At 50.8% G+C, this 27,283-nt stretch overlaps 1 protein-coding gene across 4 annotated transcripts; it reads right to left on the reverse strand.

Annotated features, from left to right (window-relative positions):
- On the reverse strand, positions 1–26,841 carry LOC139275934 (transmembrane protein 25). Of its 4 annotated transcripts, none has more exons than XM_070893159.1 (9): positions 26,530–26,841; positions 24,476–24,584; positions 21,752–22,063; positions 18,057–18,347; positions 11,375–11,506; positions 9,657–9,690; positions 5,774–5,892; positions 3,124–3,213; positions 1–1,926 (listed from the first exon to the last, which is right to left on the reverse strand). In XM_070893159.1, the coding sequence occupies exons 2-9, from the start codon at positions 24,546–24,548 to the stop codon at positions 1,853–1,855; spliced, it is 1,125 nt and encodes a 374-aa protein (XP_070749260.1). In that variant the 5' UTR covers positions 24,549–24,584; positions 26,530–26,841; the 3' UTR covers positions 1–1,852. The 4 variants fall into 4 exon arrangements, with proteins under 4 accessions (XP_070749260.1, XP_070749259.1, XP_070749261.1 ...); XM_070893158.1 differs by having other exon boundaries at positions 24,476–24,590; XM_070893160.1 differs by lacking the exon at positions 24,476–24,584.
- Positions 26,842–27,283: the final 442 nt, after the last annotated feature.

Consider the following 27,283-nt stretch of genomic DNA (forward strand, 5'->3'; position numbering starts at 1 on the left):
CTCGCCCCATGCAGAGATACTGGAAATAAAACCTTGATTTTCCCACATGTTCTCCCAATGGCCCTTCCTTTCCCTGTGCTTCCCTTGGACGGTGCCCATCGACTGTCGGATGTCCCAGTATCCTGGGCATTCACTGTCCACATTTTCAGCAACAGAAGGCAGACCGGAGGAGGGGGCTGGGGGGCAGTCACAGATCTCCCCTCAGAGCCTGCTCCGGGCCCCGATGGTGGGGCGGTCGGTGGAGATGCCGATGGACATCCGTCCTCGATGCTGTGAGGGGCGAGTGATTTCCCCCAAATCCCATTCTTCTGAAACACGGCCGTTAGCGACTCTGAGAGTTTGCAGAGTAGCAGCATCTCCCTCTCTCACTGCCGATCTCTGTCACTTTGCCAAACACTCGTCTCTGATTTATTGCAGCCGCTCTGGTCAATGGTCTTTGGAACTTTCCTCTCCGCTTCCTCCTGAGCTACAAATACAATGGGGGCCAAAATCACCCCGCCGCCCACCCAGGTCCGTGAACGCCCCCCCCCCAGGGTGACAACCCTCGCACCCCTCAAACAAGGCGTAGCGCTGAAGCCCCACAACGCCCCTCCCTTCAGTTAAAGGGGAGGGCCGCTGCGGACTCTGAAGACCCTTTGTTGGCCACCACCGAGCCAGCACGGACAACCTCGACCCGGCCAGCGGCCCGGCAGAGCGCCGCGGTGCACGATGGCGGCCCGGGGGGGGGCGCACCATGGCGACCCACGGTTTAAAGGGGCGCTCTGGGCGGGTGTCAGCGCCTCACGAGGCAGGTGCGGAAATCGGCCATTGCCAGCCTCGCGGGCCCGTGGGGCAATTACCTCCGCGGGGCACGGACGCCGATGATGTTATCGCCGGGGCACAGCGCTACCGGAAAATCGTCCCACAATCTCGGGGGGGGGGGCAATTTGGTCCCCATCCCTGGGCAAAAAGGCAATTGCGCCTCATCAGCGCCTCCCGGTGGCGCTAGGCAGGGCTCAAAAGAGGAGCAATTTCAGCCCCAATATCTTGCACTCTCTCTCTCTCTCCCTGAAACCTAACTCTACCTCCCAGGACCTCAGAGCTGTGAGGTTTCTGACCTGCCACAGCTCTATAGACTCGGTGTCCGCTCAACCATTGCTCCCTAATTTTGCTTCAAACTTTGAGCTCTCTACATTCTGAGGGTTTTCGATAGTGTAGGCGGAGAACCTGGTCCGACTGGCCAGAGGATCGTTAACCAGACGGCACAGACTGAAGGTCATCAGAAAAAGAGCCAGAGGGGAGGTGAGAATTTTTTTACGCAGCGAGTTGTTGTGATCGGGAACGCGCTGCCTGAAAGGGCGGTGGGAACTGTCCAATAGTAACTTTCAAAAGGGAATTGGATGTAGACTTGATTGGGAAAAATGTTCAGGGTTGTGGGGAAAGAGCGGGGGTAGTGGGACTAATTGATCGCTCTTTCACAGAGCCGGCACAGGAACGATGGGCCGAATGGCCTCCTTCTGTGCTGTATTATTCTATGATTCCAAATGTTTTCCCAAAATCGACGGAAAAATGGTTTAGCCTAAACAGTCTATCATTGCTTTAGTGTACCAGTGGATTGGTTGAACTGTGCCATAGGGAATTGATTTGTGCTTTAATCAATCATCAACCACTTCCTGTTCCAGTCACTCAGGCACACAAAGGCCACGGTGAATGACCCGTGATACGGGGAGGGGTGGGGGGGCTCAGGGGGTTATAATTGGAAGATCTCGATTCGCGTTTCTCGTGCTGTGTGTTGCTGGGGTTGGGCGATGTACCCCCGACATTCATGGGATCACGCCGTCTGTCCAACACCTGATCCAAATCAAAACCGCACTTAAAGCCAAATCTCGTCACTGCTCATACTGGAGACTTTGTAAATATGTCCATGCATCGGGAAATGGACAGATCCTGCAGGAAGGAGACAGAGAAGGCAATCAGCTGACCAACTGTGGGCAATGACCATTTAACCCAATACAGCAGCAGTGGGAAACCCCTGTAAATATTAACACACTCCCAGAGACCCCCTGTAAATATTGGCACAATCCCGCAGACCCCCTGTAAATATTGGCACAATCCCGCAGACCCCCTGTAAATATTGGCACAATCCCGCAGACCCCCTGTAAATATTAACACACTCCCGGAGACCCCCCACCGTCCCGAAGACCCCATGTAAATATTGGCACACTCCTGGAGACCCCCTGTAAATATTGGCACACTCCCGGAGACCCCCTGTAAATATTGGCACACTCCCGGAGACCCTCTGTAAATATTGGCACACTCCCGGAGACCCCCTGTAAATATTGGCACACTCCCGGAGACCCCCTGTAAATATTGGCACACTCCCGGAGACCTCCTGTAAATAGTGGCACATTCCCAGAGAACCCCAGTAAATATTGGCACACTCACGGAGACCCCCTGTAAATATTGGCACAATCCCGGACACCCCCTGTAAATATTAAGACAGTTCCGAAGACCTCCTTTAATATTAACATATTAACCCCCAGAGATCCCCTATAAATATTAACGCACCCCCAGGGACCCCTGTAAATATTGACAAGCTCCCAGGGATCCCCCAGTAAATATTACACACCCCCAGGGACCCCCCTGTAAATATTAACACACTCCCGGTAACCCCCCATATAATTATTAACACACTCCCGGTAACCCCCTCCCCATAAATATTAACATACCCCCAGGGACCCCTGTAAATATTGACAAGCTCCCAGGGACCCCTCTGTAAATATTAACACACTCCCGGTGACCCCCCCCTATAATTATTAACACACTCCCAGTGATCCCCTGTAAATATTAACACATTTAGACTGTCCCCGGCTCACTTACATGGGACCTGAGAGCCAATGGGCAGAGGCCTTTGATTTGAACCCTGCAGATAATCGAGTGCCTCACCCACCGTTCCCCCAATCCCCTTGAAACCAGCTCGATTTCACACAGTGCCGTGAACCTGCGCCTTGTCTCTCAGGAGGTCAAGTGGACCGTCAAGTGGTCGGAGAGGTCAGATCCACTTGTCACTGTGAAAGGAGGGGTCCCGAGAGGAACGAACTAAAAGCCGAGTGGGAGCGAGAGTCACGCCATGTCACTAGTTACCTTTGGGGTCCACGGCAGCAGAATGCTCCTGGTCTGACAGATCTGACGCTGCCTGGTTTTCAGACAGATGCCTCGGCACTCCATCAGCCTCTGGTTTACAGTGGGAAGCAGTTAGTACACATAGCCCATAGTACACATTAACCAGTCCTGATTTCCATTTTGGAAAAAACTCCAGCAACAGAGAAAATCAAACACAATTAAACCATTTAATCCGTAACTCGCACCGAGTCCCGCTCACCCATCACCCCCTGTGCTCGCTGCCCCATGTCCTAACTTGCACCGAGTCCCGCTCACCCATCACCCTCTGTGCCCCGTGTCCTAACTCGCACCGAGTCCCGCTCACCCATCACCCCCTGTGCTCGCTGACCCGTGCCCTAACTCGCACCAAGTCCCGCTTACCCATCACCCCCTGTGCTCGCTGCCCCATGTCCTAACTTGCACCGAGTCCCACTCACCCATCACCCTCTGTGCCCCGTGTCCTAACTCGCACCGAGTCCCACTCACCCATCACCCCCTGTGCTCGCTGCCCCGTGCCCTAACTCGCACCAAGTCCCGCTCACCCATCACCCTCTGTGCCCCGTGTCCTAACTCGCACCGAGTCCCGCTCACCCATCACCCCCTGTGCTCGCTGCCCCGTGCCCTAACTCGCACCAAGTCCCGCTCACCCATCACCCTCTGTGCCCCGTGTCCTAACTCGCACCGAGTCCCACTCACCCATCACCCCCTGTGCTCGCTGCCCCGTGCCCTAACTCGCACAAAGTCCCGCTCACCCATCACCCTCTGTGCCCTGTGTCCTAATTCGCACCGAGTCCCGCTCACCCATCACCCCCTGTGCTCGCTGACCCGTGTCCTAACTCGCCCCGTGTCCCACTCACCCATCACCCCCTGCGCTCGCTGACCCGTGTCCTAACTCGCCCCGTGTCCCGCTCACCCATCACCCCCTGTGCTCACTGACCCGTGTCCTAACTCACACCGAGTCCCGCTCACCCATCACCCCCTGTGCTCGCTGCCCCGTGTCCTAACTCGCACCGAGTCCCGCTCACCCATCACCCCCTGTGCTCGCTGACCTGTGTCCTAACTCGCACCAAGTCCCGCTCACCCCTCACCCGCTGTGCTCGCTGACCTACATTGGCTCCCGGTCCAGCAACACCTCGATTTTGAAATTCTAATGCTCATTTTCAAATCCTTCCATGGCCTCCCCTCCCTGTCTCTGTAACCTCCTCCAGCCCCACAATCCCCCCCGAGATATCTGCACTGCTCCAATTCTAGCCTCCACCATTGCCTTTTGAATGATAAGGGAGTCGAGGGTTATGGGGACCGGGCAGGGAAGTGGAGGTGAGGTCAAGATCAGATCAGCCATGATCTTATAAGAACATAAGAAATAGGAACAGGAGTAGGCCAAAAGGCCCCTCGAGCCTGCTCCGCCATTCAATAAGATCATGGCTGATCTGATCATGGACTCAGCTCCACTTCCCTGCCCGCTCCCCATAACCCCTTATCGTTTAAGAAACTGTCTATTTCTGTCTTAAATTTATTCAATGTCCCAGCTTCCACAGCTCTCTGAGTCAGCGAATTCCACAGATTTACAACTCTCTGAGAGAAGAAATTCCTCCTCATCTCAGTTTTAAATGGCCGGCCCCTTATTCTAAGATTGTGCCCCTAGTTCTAGTCTCCCCCATCAGTGGAAACATCCTCTCTGCATCCACCTTGTCAAGCCCCTTCATAATCTTACACGTTTCGATAAGATCACCTCTCATTCTTCTCGATTCCAATGAGTAGAGGCCCAACCTACTCAACCTTTCCTCATAAGTCAACCCCCTCATCTTCGGAATCAACCTAGTGAACCTTCTCTGAACTGCCTCCAAAGCAAGTATATCCTTTTGTAAATATGGAAACCAAAACTGCACGCACCAATACCTTATATAGCTGTAGCAAGACTTCCCTGCTTTTACACTTCATCCCTTTTACAATAAAGACCAAGATACCATTGGCCTTCCTGATCACTTGCTGTACCTACATACTATTCTTTTGTGTTTCATGCACAAGTACCCCCAGATCCCGCTGTGCTGCGGCACTTTACAATCTTTCTCCATTTAAATAATAACTTGCTCTTTGATTTTTTTCTGCCAAAATGCATGACCTCACACTTTCCGACATTATACTCCATCTGCCAAATTTTTGCCCACTCACTTAGCCTGTCTATATCCTTTGCAGATTTTTTGTGTCCTCCTCACACATTGCTTTTCCTGCCATCTTTGTATCGTCAGCAAAATTAGCTACGTTACACTCAGTCCCTTCTTCCAAATCGTTAATATAGATTGTAAATAGTTGGGGTCCCAGTACTGATCCCTGCGGCACCCCACTAGTTACTGGTTGCCAACCAGGCTCGAGGGGCCAAATGGCCTCCACTGCTCCTACTTCTTATGTTCTTATGCCTTCAGCTACCTGGGCCCTAAGCTCTGGAATTCCCTCCTTAAACCTCTCCACCTCTCTCTCCTCCTTTAAAGGCGCTCCTTAAAACCTCCCCCTGTGTGTGCGGAATGCTCAGGGCCAGAGCCATAGGCTGGCTCCAAATTTACTTGTTCCTTTAACACAAAGGAGCCAATGAATCCCAGAGGAGCTGTTGCTCAGGCCACAGACCCTGCCTTACCTGCCGGGGATAGGTTCAGATCATTAGCGTCCTGTTGCTGATTCAGCTGCAGGTTTGACTGGAGGGGGATGTTCACCCTCGGATTCTGTGCGTCATCGCATTTAACGTTTGTGGACTTGCTGCATTGACAAAAAGACACAAATGTTTTACAGAAAGGTTGAAATGTGTACTCTGCAACCTATGCACCTGCGAGTATGCTCACAGGTTTGTGGAGCTGTGGCCCCGGCAATCAGATTTTAATTTGATTTTATATGTTTTAAAGTCTAATTTATTTTAAATGCCGGTTTTAGTTTCCCCCTCCACTTTTATAGGGGGCACAAAAAAATATGATTTTAATGCCAAAAAAAAAAATACAAAAAAAAAACACACAAAAAAGGGCCTCGAAAAATGTTTGGAGTGTCCCCCAGATCGGGGGGCACTTGATTTAATGTTTCATTTTGTCTCCCTCAAAAAGAGTTGTGGAGCTGTGGCTTCCAATATTTGAAGGGGCTGCTGCTCAATTTCTGGTTGCACTTCAGTTCCACGCTCCTGATCTTTGGGCTGAGGGGAGCGGGCAGGTCGGAGGGTCTCCTCGTAGGACTGCTCCTGGGCACGGCCAAGGTGGCCATTAACCGGTCCAGGCAGCGGGCGGTCGAGGGGGTCGTTCAGCCCGACTGCCTGCCTCTCTTCCGCGCGTACATCCGAGCCAGGGTGTCCCTGGAGATGGAGCACGCGGTGTCCACCGGTACGCTCGCGGCCTTCCGCGAGAGGTGGGCGCCGGAGGGACTGGAGTGCATCATTTCAACAGGGAACAACATTTTAATTTAATTTGATTTGACAAGGTTCCTTTTAATGTTTGATTGTTAATTTGTGGGTTTTAGCGCCCTTAAAAAAGGGGGGCACTTGATTTAAAGTTATACCAAAATAGTTGTGGAGCTGTTGAGTTGGGAGTGGCTTAGCCAGTCACGTGATGGCCACAAGACTCAATAAAACCCCAGCCAGTTGGGTTCGGGGGATCCAAGATGAGGTATGCAGTTGTGAGCCTGTTGGATGAACTGGTAATGTGTAGTGTGATTGGTAAACCTTTGTTAATAAACCAACTAGTTCTTAATAGCAATGTGTTGTTATGAATTCTTAAGCAAAGAACCCATGAAGCAAATACATTACATACTCTATGCCGTTTTGGTTGGTGGCAATCAGTGTTCCCTCTCTTAGATCTCCCCACTGCACCATGCACCATTAGCTGTTCCCAGTGGCATTGAGTAGATTGGACCGATACTCTCTGGAGTTTAGAAGAATGAGAGGTGATCCCATTGAAAAATATAACATTCCAAGAGGGATTGACAGGGTAGATGCAGGGAGGATGTTTCCTCTGGCTGGAGAGTCTAGAACGAGGGGGCCACAGTCTCAGGATGAGGGGTCGGCCATTTAGGACTGAGATGATGAGGAATTTCTTCACTCAGAAGGTGGTGAATCTTTGGAATTCTCTGCCCCAGAGGGCTGTGGAGGCTGGATATATTCAAGACAGAGATCGATAGATTTTTGAGCACTAAGGGAATTAAGGGATATGGGTAAGGGTAGAAAAGTTGAGTTGAGGTAGAAGATCAGCCATGATCTTATTGAATGGTGGATCAAGCCCGAGGGGCCGAATGGCCTACTCCTGCTCCTATTTCTAATGTTCTTATCTAAAATTGCCCAGCCAGAGGTCAGAAAAGCAGCGGCCAGCCTGACTCTTGCTCCGGTTACCTGGGGATCGTTTCGCTGTAGCGCCTCTCTGAGATCGACAACACAGCGGATTAGAAGACTCCAACTTGATCTCATAGGCAGTCCCTCGGAATCGAGGAGTACTTGCCTCCACTCCCTAAGTGAGTTCCTTGATGGCTGAACAGTCCGATACGAGAGCCCCAGACCCTGTCACAGGTGGGACAGACATTCGTCGAGGGAAGGGGTGGGTGGGGCTGGTTTTCCGCGCGCTCCTTCCACTGCCTGCGTTTGAACGCTTCATGCTCTTTGTTTTGAGACTCGAAGAGCTCATCGCCCTCCCGGATGGACTTTCTCCACCTCGGGTGGTCTTCGGCCAGGGTCTCCCAGGTGTCAGTGGTGATGTCACACTTTACCAGGGAGGCTTTGAGGGTGTCCTTGTAACGTTTCCGCTGCCCACCTTTGGCTCGTTTACCATGAAGGAGCTCCGCATAAAGCATTTGCTTAGGGAGTCTCGTATATGGCATGCGAACTATGTGGCCTGCCCAGTGAAGCTGATCGAGTGTGCTCAGTGCTTCAATGCTGGGGATGTTAGCCTGGTCGAGGACACTGATGTTGGTGCGCCTGTCCTCCCAGGAGATCTGCAGGATCTTGCGGAGACATCGTTGGTGTTATATCTCCAGCGACTTGAGATGCCTTCTATACATCGTCCATGCCTCAGATCCATACAGGAGGGCGGGTATTACTACAGCCCTGTAGACCATGAGCTTGGTGGTAGATTTGAGGGCCTGGTCTTTTCCTCAGGTGGCCGAAGGCTGCACTGGCGCACTGGAGGCGATGTTGAATCTCCGTATCAATGTCTGCCTTTGTTGATAAGAGGCTCCCGAGATATGGGAAATGGTCCACGTTGTCCAGGGCCACGCCGTGAATCTTGATGATTGGGGGGCAGTGCTGTGCGGTGGTGACAGGCTGGTGGAGGATCTTTGTCTTACAGATGTTAAGCGTAAGGCCCATGCTTTCATATGCCTCAGTGAATACATCGACTAGATCCTGGAGCTCAGCCTCTGAATGTGCGCAGACGCAGACATCGCCCGCATACTGCAGCTCAACGACAGTTGCCCCCAAAAGTTTGTCAACATCCTTCGCCTGCTCCACGACGACATGCAGGCCGTGATCCTTACCAACGGATCCATCACAGACCCAATCCACGTCCGGACCGGAGTCAAACAGGGCTGCGTCATCGCCCCAACCCTCTTCTCAATCTTCCTCGCCGCCATGCTCCACCTCACAGTCAACAAGCTCCCCGCTGGAGTGGAACTAAACTACAGAACCAGTGGGAAGCTGTTCAACCTGAGCCGTCTCCAGGCCAGGTCCAAGACCACCCCGACCAACTTGATACACAGGCCTTGGAGGGGCGACTGTGCTGATTGGCCAGTGTGAATCCAGGGTTGAAGGGTTACGTGATAAGGACAGTTTGCACAAACCTGGCTTGTACTCCCTGGAGTTTAGAAGGTTGAGGGGTGATCTGATCAAGGTGTTTAAAATGATTAAGGTATTCGATAGATACAGAGAAGCTATCGCCTGTGGTGGGGGAATATAGAACAAGGGGGAATGGTAGCATAGTAGTTATGTTACTGGACTAGTGATCCAGGGACATGAGTTCAAATCCCACCACAGCAGCTGGGGAATTTAAATTCAAAGGAAAGAGAGGTAGAGGGGTTTAGGGAGGGAATTCCACAGCTTAGGGCCCAGGCAGCTGAAGGCACGGTCACCAATGGTGGAGCGATTAAAATCGAGACTCTGTCAGAGGGCAGAATTAGAGGAGTGCAGACATCTCGGAGGGTTGTGGGGCTGGAGGAGATTACAGAGATAGGGAGGGGTGAGGTCATGGAGGGATTTGAAAACAAGGATGAGAATTTTTAAAATCGAAGTATTGCTGGACCGGGAGCCAATGTAGGTCAGCGAGCGCAGGGGGTGATGGGTGAGCGGGACTTGGTGCGAGTTAGGACACGGGCAGCAGAGTGTGAGGAACATCGGGTGATGAAGCTCAATCTGGGCTGAGATAATCTCCACGATTGGATATGCTGGTCACACTCTCTGCAAAGCAAAGGCTTGGCCATGGTCAGTGCCCAGCGAGGGGAGCAGAGGAGGCAAAACACAAACTCAAAGAAAACATTCAAATATCATCGAGTAGATTATTTACCTGTGAACAGCTGAGTCACAGTCGGGCTTTAAATCTGGAACAGAATAAAAGTTATCAATTGTTTCCGGTACACGTAAATACTGGGAATCAATCAATTCCAAGGTGTCAGCTGTGGCTCAGTGGGCAGCACTATCGCCTCTGAGTCAGAAGGTTGTGGGTTCAAGTCCCACTCCAGGGACTTGAGCACAAAACCTAGGCTGGCACTCCAGTGCAGTGCTGAGGGAGCGCCGCACTGTCGGAGGGGCAGTGCTGAGGGAGCGCCGCACTGTCGGAGGGGCAGTGCTAAGGGAGCGCCGTGCTGAGGGAGCGCTGCACTGTTGGAGGGGCAGTGCTGAAGGAGCGCTGCACTGTCGGAGGGGCTGTACTGAGGGAGTGCTGGACTGACGGAGGGGTAGTGCTGAGGGAGCGCTGCACTGTCGGAGGGGCTGTACTGAGGGAGTGCTGGACTGACGGAGGGGTAGTGCTGAGGGAGCGCTGCACTGTCGGAGGGGCTGTACTGAGTGAGCGTCGCACTGTCGGAGGGGCGGTACTGAGGGAGCACTGCACTGTCGGAGGGGCGGTACTGAGGGAGTGTCGGAGGGGCAGTACTGAGGGAGTGCCAGTACTGAGGGAGTGCCACACTGTCAGAGGGGCAGTACTGAGGGAGCGCTGCACTGTCGGAGGGGCAGTACTGAGGGAGCGCCGTGCTGTCTTTTGGATGAGACATTAAACCGAGGCCCCGCCTGCTCTCTCAGATGGATGTAAATGCACTATTTCAAAGAAGAGTAGGGGAGTTCTCCCCGGTGTCCTGGGCCAATATTTATCCTTCAGCCAACATCACTAAGAACAGATTATTTAGTCATTATCTGATTGCTGTTTGTGGGATCTTGCTGCCGCGTTTCCCACATTACAATAGACTACACCACTCTTCGAAAGGGCACGAAGGCTTTGGAGAGGGTCCAGAAGAGATTTACTCGGGGATGAGGGAATATAGTTACATGGAGAGACTGGAAAGCTGGGGGGTGGTTCTCCTTGGAGCAGAGAAGGCTGAGAGGAGATTTAACAGAGGTGTTCAAAATCATGAGGGGTTGACGGGTTTGGAAAGAGTAAATGAAGAGAGATTGTTTCCAACGGCTGAAGGGTCGATAACCAGAGGGCACAGATTGAAGGTGATTGGCAAAAGAACCAGCGGGTATGTCACTGGTTAGGATCAGGAATGTAGTGCCTGAGAGGGCGGTGGATACAGATTCAACAGCAACCTTCATAAGGGAATTGGATAAATACTTGAAAGAGAAAAAATTGCCGGGGTCTGGGGAAAGAGCGGGGGGAGCGGGACTGACTGTATTGCTTTTCGAAAGAGCCGGTGCAGACTCGATGGGCCGAATGGCCTCCTTCCGTGCTATACTGCTCTATGATTCTATGAACTTGCTGTCTCCATTAGTTTCCGATCTCCAGGGGATTAGGGCTGGCACACAGTAGGTACCTTCCCACAGGAAAGAACGGGAAACAGTGACTCAACACTCCTGGGGAAGGTCTTGTGGATCTTCTCGATTACCCGTCGGCCTCGAGTGGAAGGAGTCAAGACCAGAACCCCTCCAACGGTCTTGCACTCAACAACTGCCCCACCCGCGCCCCCGCCCCGTGGCTTTGTTTAGGGGAGGAAGCTGTGTGTGCAAGTCTTACCGCGATGGGTCACCACACCAACACGGTGCGGCCCCCCTCCCCGCTTGGGGTCTTACCTGCGCTCCCCTTCTTCCTGCGGTACACGGCACACAGTACAATAACATTGAGCAGCAGGATGGCGAGGAGCCCAAGCACTCCCCCGAGGAGGATCACCAGTACAGGCACTTCAACACGCGAATGGAGAAAACCTGGGAGATAAAGGGGAGCGGGTGAACAGCCGTCACGATACACAAACCATGCCCACACCATAAAAGACAGACTTGCATTTCTATAGCGCCCTTCATGATTGCAGGATGCTTTACAGCCAATTAAGTACTTTTGAAGTGTAGTCACTGTTGTAATGTGGGAAATGCAGCAGCCACTTTGTGCACAGCAAGCTCCCACAAACAACACTGCGATGATGACCAGATAATCTGTTTTAGTGATGTTGATTGAGAGATAAATATTGGCCCCAGGACACCAGGGATAACTCCCCTGCTCTTCTTCGCAATAGTGTCATGGGATCTTTTACATCCACCTGAGAGAGCAGACGGGGCCTTGGTTTAACGTCTCATCTGAAAGACGGCACCTCCGACAGTGCAGCGCTCCCTCAGTACTGCCCCTCCGACAGTGCAGCGCTCCCTCAGTACTGCCCCTCCGACAGTGCAGCGCTCCCTCAGTACTGCCCCTCCGACAGTGCAGCACTCCCTCAGTACTGCCCTTCCGACGTACGGTGCTCCCTCAGTACTGCCCCTCTGACAGTGCAGCGCTCCCTCAGTACTGTCCCTCCGACAGTACAGCGCTCCCTCAGTACTGCCCTTCCGACAGTACGGTGCTCCCTCAGTACTGCCCCTCTGACAGTGCAGCGCTCCCTCAGTACTGCTCCTCCGATAGTGCAGCACTCCCTCAGTACTGTCCCTCCGACAGTGCGGTGCCTCCTCAGTACTGCCCCTCCGATAGTGCAGCACTCCCTCAGTACTGCCCCTCTGACAGTGCGGCACTCCCTCAGTACTGCCCCTCCGATAGTGCAGCACTCCCTCAGTACTGCCCCTCTGACAGTGCAGCACTCCCTCAGCACTGCCCCTCCGACAGTGCAGCACTCCCTCACTACTGCCCCTCCGACAGTGCGGCACTCTCTCAGTACTGCCCCTCCAATAGTGCAGCACTCCCTCAGTACTGCCCCTCCGACAGTGCAGCACTCCCTCAGTACTGCCCCTCTGACAGTGCGGCACTCCCTCAGTACTGCCCCTCCAACAGTGCGGTGCACTGGAGTGTCAGCCTGGATTATGTGCTCAAGGCACTGGAGTGGGACTTAAAATTAGAAATGGTGAAAATTCAGCCCCCTCAGTGTAATTCGGCACAGGAGGAGACCATTCAGCCCCTTGAGATTGCCCCGCCATTCCTTTAGATTGTCACTGATCTGCACCTCAACTTCACATTTCAGCCTTAGCTGCATGTCCCTTACTAATCCCTTCATGCCCTTACCGACAGAATCAATTAAGTTTGAAAATCCAGAGCTTTAGAATAACTCCTGTCCTGCCCAATATTTATCCCTCAATCAACACAACAAAAACAGATTATCTGGTCATTATCACACTGCTGTTTGTGGGAGCTTGCTGTGCGCAACTTGGCTGCGTTTCCCACATTACAACAGTGAGCACACTTCAAAAAGTACTTCATTGGCTGTAAAGCACTTTGAGATATAGAAACATAGAAAATAGGTGCAGGAGTAGGCCATTCAGCCCTTCGAGCCTGCACCACACTTCAACAAGATCATGGCTGATCATTCCCTCAGTACCCCTTTCCTGCTTTCTCTCCATACCCCTTGATCCCCTTAGCCGTAAGGGCCACATTTAATTCCCTCTTGAATATATCCAATGAACTGGCATCAACAACTCTCTGCGGCAGGGAATTCCACAGGTTAACAACTCTCTGAGTGAAGACGTTTCTTCTACTCTCAGTCCTAAATGGCCTACCCCTTATCCTAAGACTATGTCCCCTGGTTCTGGACTTCCCCAACATCGGGAACATTCTTCCCGCATCTAATCAGTCCAGTCCCGTCAGAATCTTATACGTTTCTAGGAGATCCCTCTCATCCTTCTAAACTCCAGTGAATAAAGGCCCAGTTGATCCAGTCTCACCTCACATGACAGTCCAGCCATCCCTGGAATCAGTCTGGTGAACCTTCGCTGCATTCCCTCAATAGCAAGAACGTCCTTCCTCAGATTAGGAGACCAAAACTGAACACAATATTCCAGGTGAGGCCTCACCAAGGCCCTGTACAACTGCAGTAAGGCCTCCCTGCTCCTATACTCAAATCCCCTAGCTATGAAGGCCAACATACCATTTGCCTTCTTCACCGCCTGCTGTACCTGCATGCCAACCTTCAATGACTGATGAACCATGACACCCAGGTCTCGTTGCACCTCCCCTTTTCCTAATCTGCCGCCATTCAGATAATATTCAGCCTATGTCTTTTTGCCCCCAAAATGGTTAACATCTCATTTATCCACATTATACTGCGTCTGCCATGCATTTGCCCACTCACCTAACCTGTCCAAGTCAACCTGCAGCCTCTAAGCGTCCTTCTCACAGCTCACACTGCCACCCAGTTTAGTGTCATCTGCAAACTTGGATATATTACACACAATTCCTTCATCTAAATCACTGCTTTCCAAGTGTATATTGTGAAGAGCTGGGGTCCCAGCACTGAGACCTGCGGCACTCCACTAGTCACTGCCTGCCATTCTGAAAAGGACCCGTTTATCCCGACTCTCTGCTTCCGGTCTGCCAACCAGTTCTCTATCCACGTCAGTACATTACCCCCCAATATCGAGTGCTTTAATTTTGCACATCAATCTCTTGTGTGGGACCTCGTCAAAAGCCTTTTGAAAGTCCAAATACACCACATCCACTGGTTCTCCCTTGTCCACTCTGCTAGTTACATCCTCAAAAAATTCCAGAAGATTCGTCAAACATGATTTCCCTTTCATAAATCCGTGTTGACTTGGACCGATTCTGTCATTGCTTTCCAAATGCGCTGCTATTTCATCTTTAATGATCAATTCCAACATTTTTCCCACTAATCATGTCAGGCTAACCAGTCTATAATTACCCATTTTCTCTCTCCCTCCTTTTTTAAAAAGTGGTGTTACATTAGCTACCCTCCAGTCCATAGGAACTGATCCAGAGTCAATAGACTGTTGGAAAATATTCACCAATGCATCCACTATTTCTAGGGCCATTTCCTTAAGTACTCTGGGATGCAGACTATCAGGCCCCAGGGATTTATCGGCCTTCAATCCCATCAATTTCCCTAACACAATTTCCCAGAAGACAGAACCGAAGTATTTGTTCAATTGGTCTGCCATTTCTTTGTTCCCCATTATAAATTCACCTGAATCCGACTGCAAGGGACCTACGTTTGTCTTCACTAATCTTTTTCTCTTCACATATTTATAGAAGCTTTTGCAGTCAGTTTTTATGTTCCCTGCAAGCTTCCTCTCGTACTCTATTTTCCCCCTCTTAATTAAACCCTTAGTCCTCCTTTGTTGAATTCTAAATTTTGCCCAGTCCTCAGGTTTGTTGCTTTTTCTAGCTAATTTATATGCCTCTTTCTTGGTTTTAACACTATCCTTAATTTCCCTTGTTAGTCACAGTTGAGCCACCTTCCCCGTTTTATTTTTACTCCAGACAGGGATGTACAATTGCTGACGTTCATCCATGTTATCTTTAAATGTTTGCCATTGCTTATCTACCGTCAACCCTTTAAGTGTCCTTTGCCAGTCTACTCTAGCCAATTCACGCCTCATACCATCGAAGTTACCTTTCCTTAAGTTCAGGACCCTAGTTTCCAAATTAACTGTGTCACTCTCCATCTTAATAAAGAATCCTACCATATTATGGTCACTCTTCCCCAAGGGGCCTCGCACAACAAGATTGCTAATTAGTCCCTTCTCATTACACATCACCCAGTCTAGGATGGCCAGCTCTCGAGCTGGTTCCTCGACATATTGGTCAAGAAAACCATCCCTAATACACTCCAGGAAATCCTCCTCTACTGCATTGCTACTAGTTTGATTAGCCCAATCAATATGTAGATTAAAATCGCCCATGATAACTGCTGTACCTTTATTGCACACATCCCTTATTTCTTGTTTGATGCTGTCCCCAACCTCACTACTACTGTTTGGTGGTCTGTACACAACTCCCACCAGCGTTTTCTGCCCTTTGGTATTCCGCAGCTCCACCCATACCGATTCCACATCATTCAGGCTAATGTCCCTCCTTACTATTGCATTAATTTCCTCTTTAACCAGCAACGCCACCCCGCCTCCTTTTTCTCTCTGCCCATCCTTCCTAAATGTTGAATACCCCTGGATGTTGAGTTCCCAGCCTTGGTCACCCTGGAGCCATGTCTCCGTGATGCCAATTACATCATATCCGTTAAATCCATATAAAGCACTTCTATAGATATGTGAAAAGAAAAAGATTAGTGAAGACTAATATAGGTCCCTTGCAGTCGGATTCAGGTGAATTTATAATGGGGAACAAAGAAATGGCAGACCAATTGAACAAACACTTTGCTTCTGTCTTCACGAAGGAAGACACATATAACCTTCCGGAAATACTAGGGGACCAAGGGTCTAGCGAGAAGGAGGAACTGAAGGAAATCCTTCTTAGTCAGGAAATTGTGTTAGGGAAATTGATGAGATTGAAGGCCGATAAATCCCCAGGGCCTGATAGGCTGCACCCCAGAGTACGTAAGGAAGTGGCCCTAGAAATAGTGGATGCATTGGTGGTCATTTTCCAACAATCTATCTTTTCTGGATCAGTTTCTATGGACTGGAGGGTAGCTAGTGCAACACCATTTTTTTAAAAAGGAGGGAGAGAGAAAACGGGGAATTATAGACCGGTTAGCCTGACATGATTAGTGGGGGAAATGTTGGAATCAATTATTAAAGATGAAATAAGAGTGCATTTGGAAAGCAGTGACAGAATCGGTCCAAGTCAGCATGGATTTATGAAAGGGAAATCATGCTTGACAAATCTTCTAACATTTTTTGAGGATGTAACTAGTAGAGTGGACAAGGGAGAACCAGTGGATGTGGTGTATTTGTACTTTCAAAAGGCCTTTGACAAGGTCCTAGACAAGAAATTGGTGTGCAAAATCAAAGTGCATGGTATTGGGGGTGATGTATTGACATGGATAGAGAACTGGTTTGCAGACAGGAAGCAAAGAATCGGGATAAACGGGTCCTTCTCGAAATGGCAGGCAGTGACTAGTGGGATGCCTCAGGGCTCAGTGCTGGGACCCCAGCTATTTACAATATACATCAATGATTTAGATGAAACAAAGAAACATAGAAAATAGGTGCAGGAGTAGGCCATTCGGCCCTTCGAGCCTGCACCACCATTCAGAAGGAATTGAGAGTAATATCTCCAAGTCTGCAGATGACACTAAGCTGGGTGGCGATGTGAGCTGTGAGGAGGATGCTAAGAGGCTGCAGGGTGACTTGGACAGGTTAGGTGAGTGGGAAAATGCATGGCAGAAGCAGTATAATGTGGATAAATGTGAGGTTATCCACTTTGGTGGCAAAAACATGAAGGAAGAATATTATCTGAATGGCAGCAGATTAGGAAAAGGGGAGGTGCAACGAGATCTGGGTGTCATGGTACATCAGTCATTGAAAGTTGGCATGCAGGTACAGCAGGTGGTGAAGAAGGCAAATGGCATGTTGGCCTTCATAGCTAGAGGATTTGAGTATAGGAGCAGGGAGGTCTTGCTGCAGTTGTACAGGGCGTGGGGGGGGCCTCACCTGGAATATTGTGTTCAATTTTGGTCCCCTAATCTGAGGAAGGATGTTCTTGCTATTGAGGGAGTGCAGCGAAGGTTCACCAGACTGATTCCCGGGATGGCAGGACTGACATATGAGGAGAGACTGGATCGACTGGGCCTTTATTCACTGAAGTTTAGAAGAATGAGAGGGGATCTCATAGAAACATGCAAAATTCTGACAGGACTGGACAGGTTAGATGTAGGAAGAACGTTCCCGATGTTGGAGAAGTACAGAACCAGGGGTCACAAGGGATAAGGGGTAAGCCATTGAGGACCAAGATGAGGAGAAGCTTCTTCACGCAAAGAGTTGTAAACCTGTGGAATTCTCTACCGCAGAGAGTTGTTGATGCCAGTTGATTGGATATATTCAAGAGGGAGTTAGATATGGCCCTTGCGGCTAAAGGGATCAAGGGGTATGGAGAGAAAGCAGGAAAGGGGTACTGAGGTGAATGATCAGCCATGATCTTATTGAATGGTGGTGCAGGCTCGAAGGGCTGAATGGCCTACTCCTGCACCTATTTTCTATGTTTCTATGAGATGTCCAGTGGTCACTGTAATGTATTTGCTTATGGGTTCTTTGCTTAAGAATTCACAGCAATACATTGCTATTAAGAACTAGTTGGCTTATGAGGAAAGGTTTAACAATCGCACTACACATTACCAGTTCATCCACCAGGCTCACAACCACCTGCCTCATTGTGGATCCCCCGAACCCAACTGGCTGGGGTTTTATTGAGACTTGTGAACATCACGTGACTGGCTAAGCCACTCCCAACTCAACAGCTCCGCCAGCCTGTGAGCATCCTCGCAGGTGCACACATTATTGTCGTGAAAGGCGCCATATAAATGCAAATCTTTCTTTCTTTCTCTGAATGGCCGCTATAACCAATGGTGGATTTTTTTCATGGGTCTTGCCTTACCGGGTAAAGAAATGGAGGAGTTGGTCACACCAAATTCATTGCCGGCGGTGAAGGAGTAGTTCTTGGCCAGGCTGGACAACTGCACGTGGACAGTGTGGTTGGTCAACCAAGGGTAGCTCTTGGTGTCCAGGATCATGAAGTTGGAGGTGTTGACAATGACACGGCCCCCTTCGTCAACCCAGGTGATGGTGGCAGGAGGGTTAGCGTGGACCAGCACGAAGAGGACCAGGAACAGTCCCGAGTCATTGCGTTCCTTATACTCAGCATCCATCCGGACCACTTCCGGTTTAACTGGGTGGAGGGGGGCAGGGGGGGAAATACAGAACGCACAAGAAGTCTCATTTAGTGACACAACAACAACAGCAACTTGCCTTTATATAGCGCCTTTAACGTAGGAAAACTTCCCGCAAGGCGCTTCACGGGTGTGTAATCTGACACCAAGTCAAAGGAGACGACATTCGGACAGGTGGCCAAGAGCTTGGCCAAAGAGGGCGCTTTTAAGGAGCTTCTTAAAGGAGGAGAGAGGCGGAGAGGTTTAGGACCAGAGTTCCAGAGCTTGGGGACCAGATAGCGGAAGGCACAGCCGCCAATGGACATGTTTGGAAGCTATTCTGACCAGGGTTGAGGCCCACAATATCAAAACACAATGACCAGGTCGTGCCAAGGCCTCAACATGTTTCAACAACTCTCGATAACAGTCTAGATGAGAATAGGCCATGCCGCCCATTACCGCTCGATCTTTGCACAGCCTGCGTCTGGACAAGAACTTCACAAGCTCACCCGGTAAGTTATTCCATCCATTTCTTTAATCTGAGCAAAAAAAAAGGTGTCTCTACTATAACAGCAGATAAATGCTGAAAAAATCTCAGCGGGTCAGGCAGCATCTGGGAGGGAAACAGAGTTAACATTTCGGGTCGATGACCCTTCATCAGAACTGGAAAAAGTTAGAGATGTAACAGGTTTTTCAGCAAGTGTCGGGGCGGGGAAAGGGGGAGGGGAGGGAAGAACAAAAGGGAAAGTCTGTGAGAGGGTGAGAGGCAGGAGAGATGAAGTCAAAAGGGATGCTGGTGCGAGGCGAAAGGAGATGGTAATGGGACAAGTTAAGAAACGAAAGATGGGTCTAGATAAGGTGTGAATGGGAATGGCAGAATCATCAACAGAAGTCGTCTGAAAAAATGGGGGCAGAGGTTATGATCTGAGATTGCTGAACTCGATGTTGAGATGCTTCTGATATCGGTTTCAAATTTATTTTTCACTTAATTCCATTGGCATCCTCTGGTCCCACGGGGCTGAATTTCCTTTAAGGGAGGCGTGAGTTCACCAGTAAATCCAGTCCCCTCCTCCACATCTATGACAAATGCCCATGTGCCCCTCGTGTGTTGGCAGGTGTCCCGTGCGGTGAGACTCACACCGAGGTATCTCAGCAGCCAGGCACTTTCAACCTTCGTCCACCTCGGTCATGGGGCAAAGCTGAAAGATGCCTTCAATGTGTACAAAATGATGAGGGGCCTGGATAGAGTGAACAGGAAGGACTTATTTCCCTTGGCAGAGGGGTCAACAACCAGGCGGCATAGATTTAAAGTCATTGGTAGGAGGGTTAGAGGGGATTTGAGGGTAAATTTGAGGGTGGTGGGGGTCTAGAACTCACGGCCTAAAAGGGTGGTAGAGGCAGAAACCCTCACCTCATTTAAAAAGTACTTGGATGTGCACTTGAAGTGCCGTAACCTACAGGGCTATGGACCGAGAGCTGGAAGGTGGGATTAGGCTGGGTAGCTCTTGGTCGGCCAGCACGGACACGATGGGCCGAATGGCCTCCTTCCGTGCTGTAAATTTCTATGATTCTATGAATCTATGAATCTTAGCCCCATCCAGATTGATTTCCCTGTTGAAGAGCTCCCTAGTCCCAGCTCTGTTCAATCAATGCTTGATGGTCTTTGTGTCTAGCTGAACGATTTGCTACTGATGGTTGGCGTGGATTGAGATAAGGGAGGGATTGGCTTTAGTGAGCTCGTGTGGTGTTTCACAGAGATGGCTGTGATGTGAGCTGACAGATGATATTGTCAGCTCGGACTTTCAGAGAGCTTTAGATAAGGTGCCACGGAGGCGCCCCATGTTGGGCGTCAGTGTGCTTCCTGGGCATGGTTCCTCCACACCAGGCCCCAGTGCCGCTCCCATTGGAACAGATGGAACTGGTCTCCCATTCAGTGACAACAGAGTGACCGGGAGACCCACAGGGGCAGGCTTTGTTACATAAGAACATAAGAAATAGGAGCAGGCCCCTCGAGCCTGCTCCGCCATTCAATGAGATCATGGCTGATCTTTGACCTCAACTCCACTTTCCCGCCCAATCCCCATATTCCTCGATGGCTTTAATATCCAAAAATCTATCGATCTCTGTCTTGAATATATTCAAAGACTGAGCCTCCACAGCCCTCTAGGGCAGAGAATACCAAAGATTCACCCCCCTCTGAGTGAAGAAATTCCTCCTCATCTCAGTCCTAAATGACCGACCCCTTATCCTGAGACTGTGACCCCCTGGTTCTAGACTCCACAGCCCGGGGGAAACATCCTCCCTGCATCTACCCTGTCAAGCCCTGTAAGAATTTTGTTTGCTTCAATAAGATCACGTCTCATTTTTCTAAACTCTGGAGAATATTGGCCCAGTCTGCTCAATCAGTGCATGGCCAGAGTCACAGTCGTCACTCATGCGAATTTCCATTTGCTTGAACAAGGAAAGGCAATTAGACCGTGTGGCTTTACAGGGCCACGCCACATCTTACCCCGCTCCTTAGCTTCTGTGCAGAGCCTTAAAGAAAAGACAGACTTACTGAACGTCCCAAAGTGCTTTACAGCCAATGAAGTACTTTTGGAGTGTAGTCACTGATGTAATGTAGGAAACGCAGCAGCCAATTTGCACACAGCAATGTGGTAATGCTCAGATAATCTGTTTTTTTGTGATGTTGGTTGAGGGTTAAATATTGGCCCAGGACAACGGGGATAACTCCCCTGCTCTTTTTCGAAATAGTGCCATGGGTTCTTTTACGTCTACCTGAGAGAGCAGACAGGGCCTTGGTTTAACATCTCATCCAAAAGACGGCACCCCCAACAGTGCAGCGCTCCCTCAGTACTGCCCCTCCGACAGTGCAGCACTCCCTCAGCACTGCACTGGAGTGTCAGCCTAGATTTTGTGCTCGAGTCTCTGGAGTGGGACTTGAACCCACAGCCTTCTGACTCAGAGGTGATTGTGCTGCTCACTGAGCCGTAGTTGGCACTTGGGACATTTTACTACGCTGAAGGAGCTGTATCATTGCAAGTTGTTCCTGACTCCCCAACTCCCCTCTCCCCGCCCCAGCTCCTCCCCGGAACACGATAGCATTGGGAATTCATAGAGCGAGGGATCAGGGTCTGGGAATCTCGTAACAGATCCCAGGAGGCTGGGTCTTTGAATATATTCAAGGTGGAGATAGACAGATTTTTGAAGGATAAGGGAGTCGAGGGTTATGGGGAGCGGGCAGGGAAGTGGAGTTGAGGCCAGGATCAGATCAGCCATGATCGTATTGAATGGGGAGCAGGCTCGAGGGGCCGAATGGCCGACTCCTGCTCCTATTTATGTTGTTATCCGGAGCAGGAACACATCGCGCGCCCCCTCCCGAGTACGAGTTATTGGGAGCTCCCGGGTCGTTGCCAGTACTCACACTGCACGTTGAGGACCACACTGGCGTTCTGGGTTTTCCCGGTCACGGGGTCAGTGGCCGAGCAGTTGAGTTCCTTGTCCTTCCTGCGGGTGGTGATGACAAAGGTGCTGAAGCTCTGGTTGCTGGTGTCGTTGGAGCTGGGGATCAGCATGGTCTGGTTACTCTCCTGCCGTTTGCCGTTCAGGTACCAGGTGACCACGGGCACCGATTTCCAGCCGTCCATCCTGCAGGTGAACTCTCGGGCCGCATTCTCCTCCAGGGTGACCACCGGGCGGGGCCGGCCGTTAATTAACGGGAAGGGCTCCGCGATCTCTGCAACAAAAGGGCCGGGTAAACCGATGGTCTTACCATTGTAATATGTGCATCAGTGAGGAGGCTTACGGGTTGGTATCGGACTGCTCCTGGGCACGGCCAAGGGGGCCATCAGCCGGTCCAGGCAGCGGGCGGTCGAGGGGGTCGTTCAGCCCGAATGCCTGCCTCTCTTCCGTGGCTACATCCGAGCCAGGGTGTCCCTGGAGATGGAGCACGCAGTGTCCACCGGTACGCTCGCGGCCTTCCGCGAGAGGTGGGCGCCGGAGGGACTGGAGGGCATCATTTCAACAGGGAACAACATTTTAATTTAATTTGATTTGACAAGGTTCCCTTTAATGTTTAATTGTTAATTTGTGGGTTTTGGTGCCCTTAAAAAAGGGGGCACTTGATTTAAAGTTATACCAAAATAGTTGTAGAGCTGTTGAGTTGGGAGTGGCTTAGCCAGTCATGTGATGGCCACAAGACTCAATAAAACCCCAGCCAGTTGGGTTCAGGGGATCCACGATGGGGCAGGTGGTTGTGAGCCTGGTGGATGAACTGGTAATGTGTCGTGCGATTGTAAAACCTTTGCTAATAAACCAACTACAGTCAACTCTCGATTATCCGCACACGGATCCAACGGGAAACCATTGTAACAGGATTTTAAAGTTCGGCCTGTGAAGGCATCGGGTTTTAATTTTATAATGTCAATCGCTCTAACGGAGAAATCGTTTACCCGGCATAGCCCAATCCCCAAGGGACCCGGATAAGCGAGAGATGCCTGTAGTTCTTAATAGCAATGTGTTGCTATGAATTCTTAAGCGAAGAACCTATGAAGCAAATACATTACAGCCATCAATCAGGAGTGTGCCTGGATGAGTGCAGCTCCAACAACACTCGAGAAGCTCGACACCATCCAGGACAAAGCAGCCCACTTGATCGGTCCCCCATCCCCCACCTTCAACACTCACTCCCTCCACCACCGGCGCACCGTGGCTGCAGTGTGTACCATCTACAAGATGCACTGCAGCAACTCGCCAAGGCTTCTTCGGCAGCACCTCCCAAACCCGCGACCTCTACCACCTAGAAGGACAAGGGCAGCAGGCGCATGGGAACACCACCACCTCCACGTTCCCCTCCCAGTCACACACCATCCTGACTTGGAAATATATCGGCCGTTCCTTCATCGTCGCTGGGTCACAATCCTGGAACTCCCTCCCGAACAGCACTGTGGGAGCACCTTCACCACACGGACTGCAGCGGTTCAAGAAGGCGACTCACCACCACCTTCTCAAGGGGCAATTAGGGATGGGCAATAAATGCCGGCCTTGCCAGCGACGCCCACATCCCAAGAAGGAATAACATTGCCTGAAAAAGCAAGTGTCATCATCAGAACCCCAAAACATTTGGTGGGGTACAACTCCGTGATGATAGGCACCTCACTGGAATCTCAACTACATGGCTATTCTACATATGGGGCATCACAGCTGAGCCAGCTCCCCTCCTCCACTGACCCCCCACGCAGTGTCCTGCAGGGGGTCACAGGTCAGTGATTGGAAACTCTGATTGACCTTTGCCCCTTCCGAGTCAATGGGGCACTGGGGCCGAGTGCAGCGCCCCCTGTTGAACTTAGCTAGCTCAGCACAGGCCGAGGACCGAGGGGCCCAGAGAGAATATACAGCACAGATTCAGGCCGTTCGGCTCAACAGATCTGTGCCGGTGTTTATGCTCCACACCAGCCTCCTCCCACCCCATCAACATACCCCTCTATTCCTTTCTCCCTCGTGTGTTTCTCCAGCTTCGCCTGAAATGAACCAGAGAAATTTACAGCACGGAAGGTCGTCATTCCGGCCCATTGTGTCCGTGCCGGCCGACAAAGAGCTACCCAGCCTAATCCCACTTTCCAGCTCTTGGTCCGTAGCCCCGTAGGTTACGGCACTTCAAGTGCACATCCAAGTACTTTTTAAATGTGGTGAGGGTTTCTGCCTCTACCACCCTTTCAGGCTGTGAGTTCCCAGCCTATGAATCTCTGCTATTCGCTTCAATCACTCCCTGTGGCAGCGAGTTCCACATTCTCACCACTCTCTGGGTAAGGAAGTTTCTCCTGAATTCTCTATTGCATTTACTAGCTTCTATCGTATATTTATGGTTTCCAACTCAACCACAAGTGGAAATATCATCTCTACGTTTACCCTATCCAACCCTTTCTCAATCTTTAAGACCCCGATTAGGTCACCCCCTTGGCTTTCGATTTTCTAGAGAAAACAGCCCCGGCCTGTTCAGCAAGTACCATCGAGAAGGATTTATCGCTGGGTCATTCTGATATCTGCCTGGTGATTGACAAGCATTGGAAGGACTTTGTGCAATGGATCCCCCTGAGGTGGGGCGGGGGGGGGGGGCAGGGTGAGGGAATGGGAGAAGATGCTGAGGTACCTGAGCGAATGTACGCCTCCAGCTGCAGGAGAAAGAAGGCTCCCACCACATTGTCACATCCAGCCACTCTCATGTTGGAGGCCACTCACCCACTTTCATTACATCTTCCCTGAAACTGAGCCAAACACAACAACACATTATCGCTTGTGAGAGAAGGATCTTGCATTTATACAGGAACACTGACTGCTGTTCTCCCTCCCTAATTCAGACATGTTCAGGTTATTGCAGTGCCCTATCCATCACATAGTCTGAGATCACAATTCAAAACTCCAGGTCAATAAAGAAAAAGAAAGACTTGCATTTATATAGCGCCTTTCACGACCACCGGACATCCCAAAGTGCTTTAGAGCCAATGAAGTACTTTTGGAGTGTGGCCACTGCTGTAATGTGGGAAATGCGGCAGTCAATTTGTGCACAGCAAGCTCCCACAAACAGCAATGTGATATTGACCAGATAATCTGTTTTTGTTATGTTGATTGAGGGATAAATATTGGGCCAGGACACCGGGGAGAACTCCCAGCTCTTCTTCAAAACAGTGCCATGAGATCTTTTATGTCTACCTGAGAGAGCAGACGGAGCCTCGGTTTAACGTCTCATCTGAAAGACAGCACCTCTGACAGTGCAGCGCTCCCTCAGCACTGCCCCTCCAACAGTGTGGCGCTCCCTCAGCACTGCACTGGGAGTGTCAGTCTAGATTTATGCGCTCAAGACCTTGGAGTGGGACTTGAACCCAGAACCTTCTGACTCAGGGGCTAGAGTGCTGCCCACTGAGCCACGGCTGACACTATTGGCTGTTTAACACTCTGACCAGGCCACTGACTCACTGAGGGGTCTCTGAAACTTGCTCATATTATGTGAGACTTTTAATGCAACAAGAATATGCACAGAATCAGTTAGTATTTACAGCACAGAAACAGGCCATTCGGCTCAACAGGTCTGTGCCGGTGTTAATGCTGCACACAAGCCTTCCTCATCCCATCCCATCACCATATCGAACTATTCCCTTTCTCCCTCATTGTGTTTATCCAGCTTCCCCTCAAATGCATCTCAACCACTCCCTGTGGCAGTGAGTTCCACATTCTCACCACTCTCTGGGCAAAGAACTTTCTCCTCACTCTCTGGGCAAAGAACTTTCTCCTGAACTCCCTATGGGATTTATTAGTGACTGTCTTATATTTATGGCCCCTAGTTTTGAACTCCTCCACAAGGGGAAACATCCTCTCTACATCCACCTTGTCGAACCCCTTCATAATTTTAAAGACCTCGGTTAGGTCATTGTTCGGCCTTCTCTTTTCCAGAGCCCCAGCCTGTCCAGTCTTCTCTGATCTTTATAACTTGAGTTCTGGTATCATTCTTGTAAATCTCTTTTGAGCCATCTCCAGTGCTTCTATATTTTCAAGACCCCCCCCCCCTCAACTTTCAACACTCAGCCCACAGTGGGAATATCTGTCTTGACGAGGTAATGGTGCAGTGATTGTGTTCAAGCTGAATGGTGACCTTATTCAACGTGCAAGGGATGTGGGCAAGGAGCGAATACAACTCCTCTCACAGCCAAATACAACCAGGCTGCTGGAGTGACCAGGATCTGGGTCGTAGATTCCTGGGATTTGGCAGATGTGGGGCTATGCTCTCCACACACCGCGCTCCCCCCCCCCAGCCCCCCCACCACCCCCTGACCTCATCTCTGCACCCAGAGGTCAGAGTGATCGGAAGGGAGGTCTGTGGTCCAAGCTGGCATCGCCTCCCCCTCCTAACCTCCGGCAAAGGCCCACGAAGCAGATAAATACACTACTAATGCAAGTCATAAAACCACCATAAATATGCCCGAGGCACCTTTCCTGCCGACTGTCGCCGCCGGGAGCCAATAGCACCCCTGCCCCGACTGACCTTGCACCGGGACTTTCCTTTGATCACATGGACAGGGGAAAGCCGGGGACCAAAGCCAACGCCATTCACGTCTCGCCGCCCGTCACATTAAAGGCCACCTGGCACTTGGTCTGATCTCTAATCGTAATATTTACAGGCTAGCAGGGAACAATTGGAAACAAGCTCACCTCCGCGATATCCCAGGGGCAGAGGCCGGCGTGCTTTTGCGCTTTATTCAACTGAGCCCTGACCAGGCAGTCGGAGGCGATTCCGGTCCTTTCACCATGAGGAATACCCCTCTCTTTCCCCGCTTACATGTGTGGCCTGCTGACTGGTTTCACAGCAGCTGCTTCAGTGACGTGCTGCACTGCAGGTCTGAGGGGAGTCTGCAGGCACACTAAATCAAGCTCGGATTTAATGATTCCTACGCTCCATCAGTATCCTTCCAATCCTGTGCCCACGACGAACAGGCAGGCTTGTTATCCCCAGCGGAGGAGTAATAAATATCAAACTGCCCCCCCCCCACTTAAACTCAGAATCCCCTCTCCCCCTCCTCACTGAGACTTCACCCTCTGTCTCAGATCAGATCAGCCGTGATCTTATTGAATGGCGGAGCAGGCTCGAGGGGCCAAATGGCCTCCTCCTGCTCCTATTTCTTATGTTCTTATGTCTCGCAACCGAGACTCGACTCGACTCGACTCGACTCCTCCTCCTCCTCCTCCTTCTCCTCCAGCTCCAGCTCACTCTCTCCCGAAGGGGTTGCCAACTCTGTTTGGACCTATTCCTGGAGGGTTCATCACATGACCCCCAACCTCCCGCAGTGAAACCTCCCCGCCCCCACTCTCCTCCCATTGGTCGACCGACACGTCCATCCTCGTAGAGCCCCGCCTTCCCTACAGCCAATCAAAAAGCAAACAGACTCTTTGCGACATGATTGGATGA

The sequence above is a fragment of the Pristiophorus japonicus genome, chromosome 11, assembly GCF_044704955.1.
Source record: "Pristiophorus japonicus isolate sPriJap1 chromosome 11, sPriJap1.hap1, whole genome shotgun sequence".
NCBI lineage: Eukaryota > Metazoa > Chordata > Chondrichthyes > Pristiophoridae > Pristiophorus > Pristiophorus japonicus.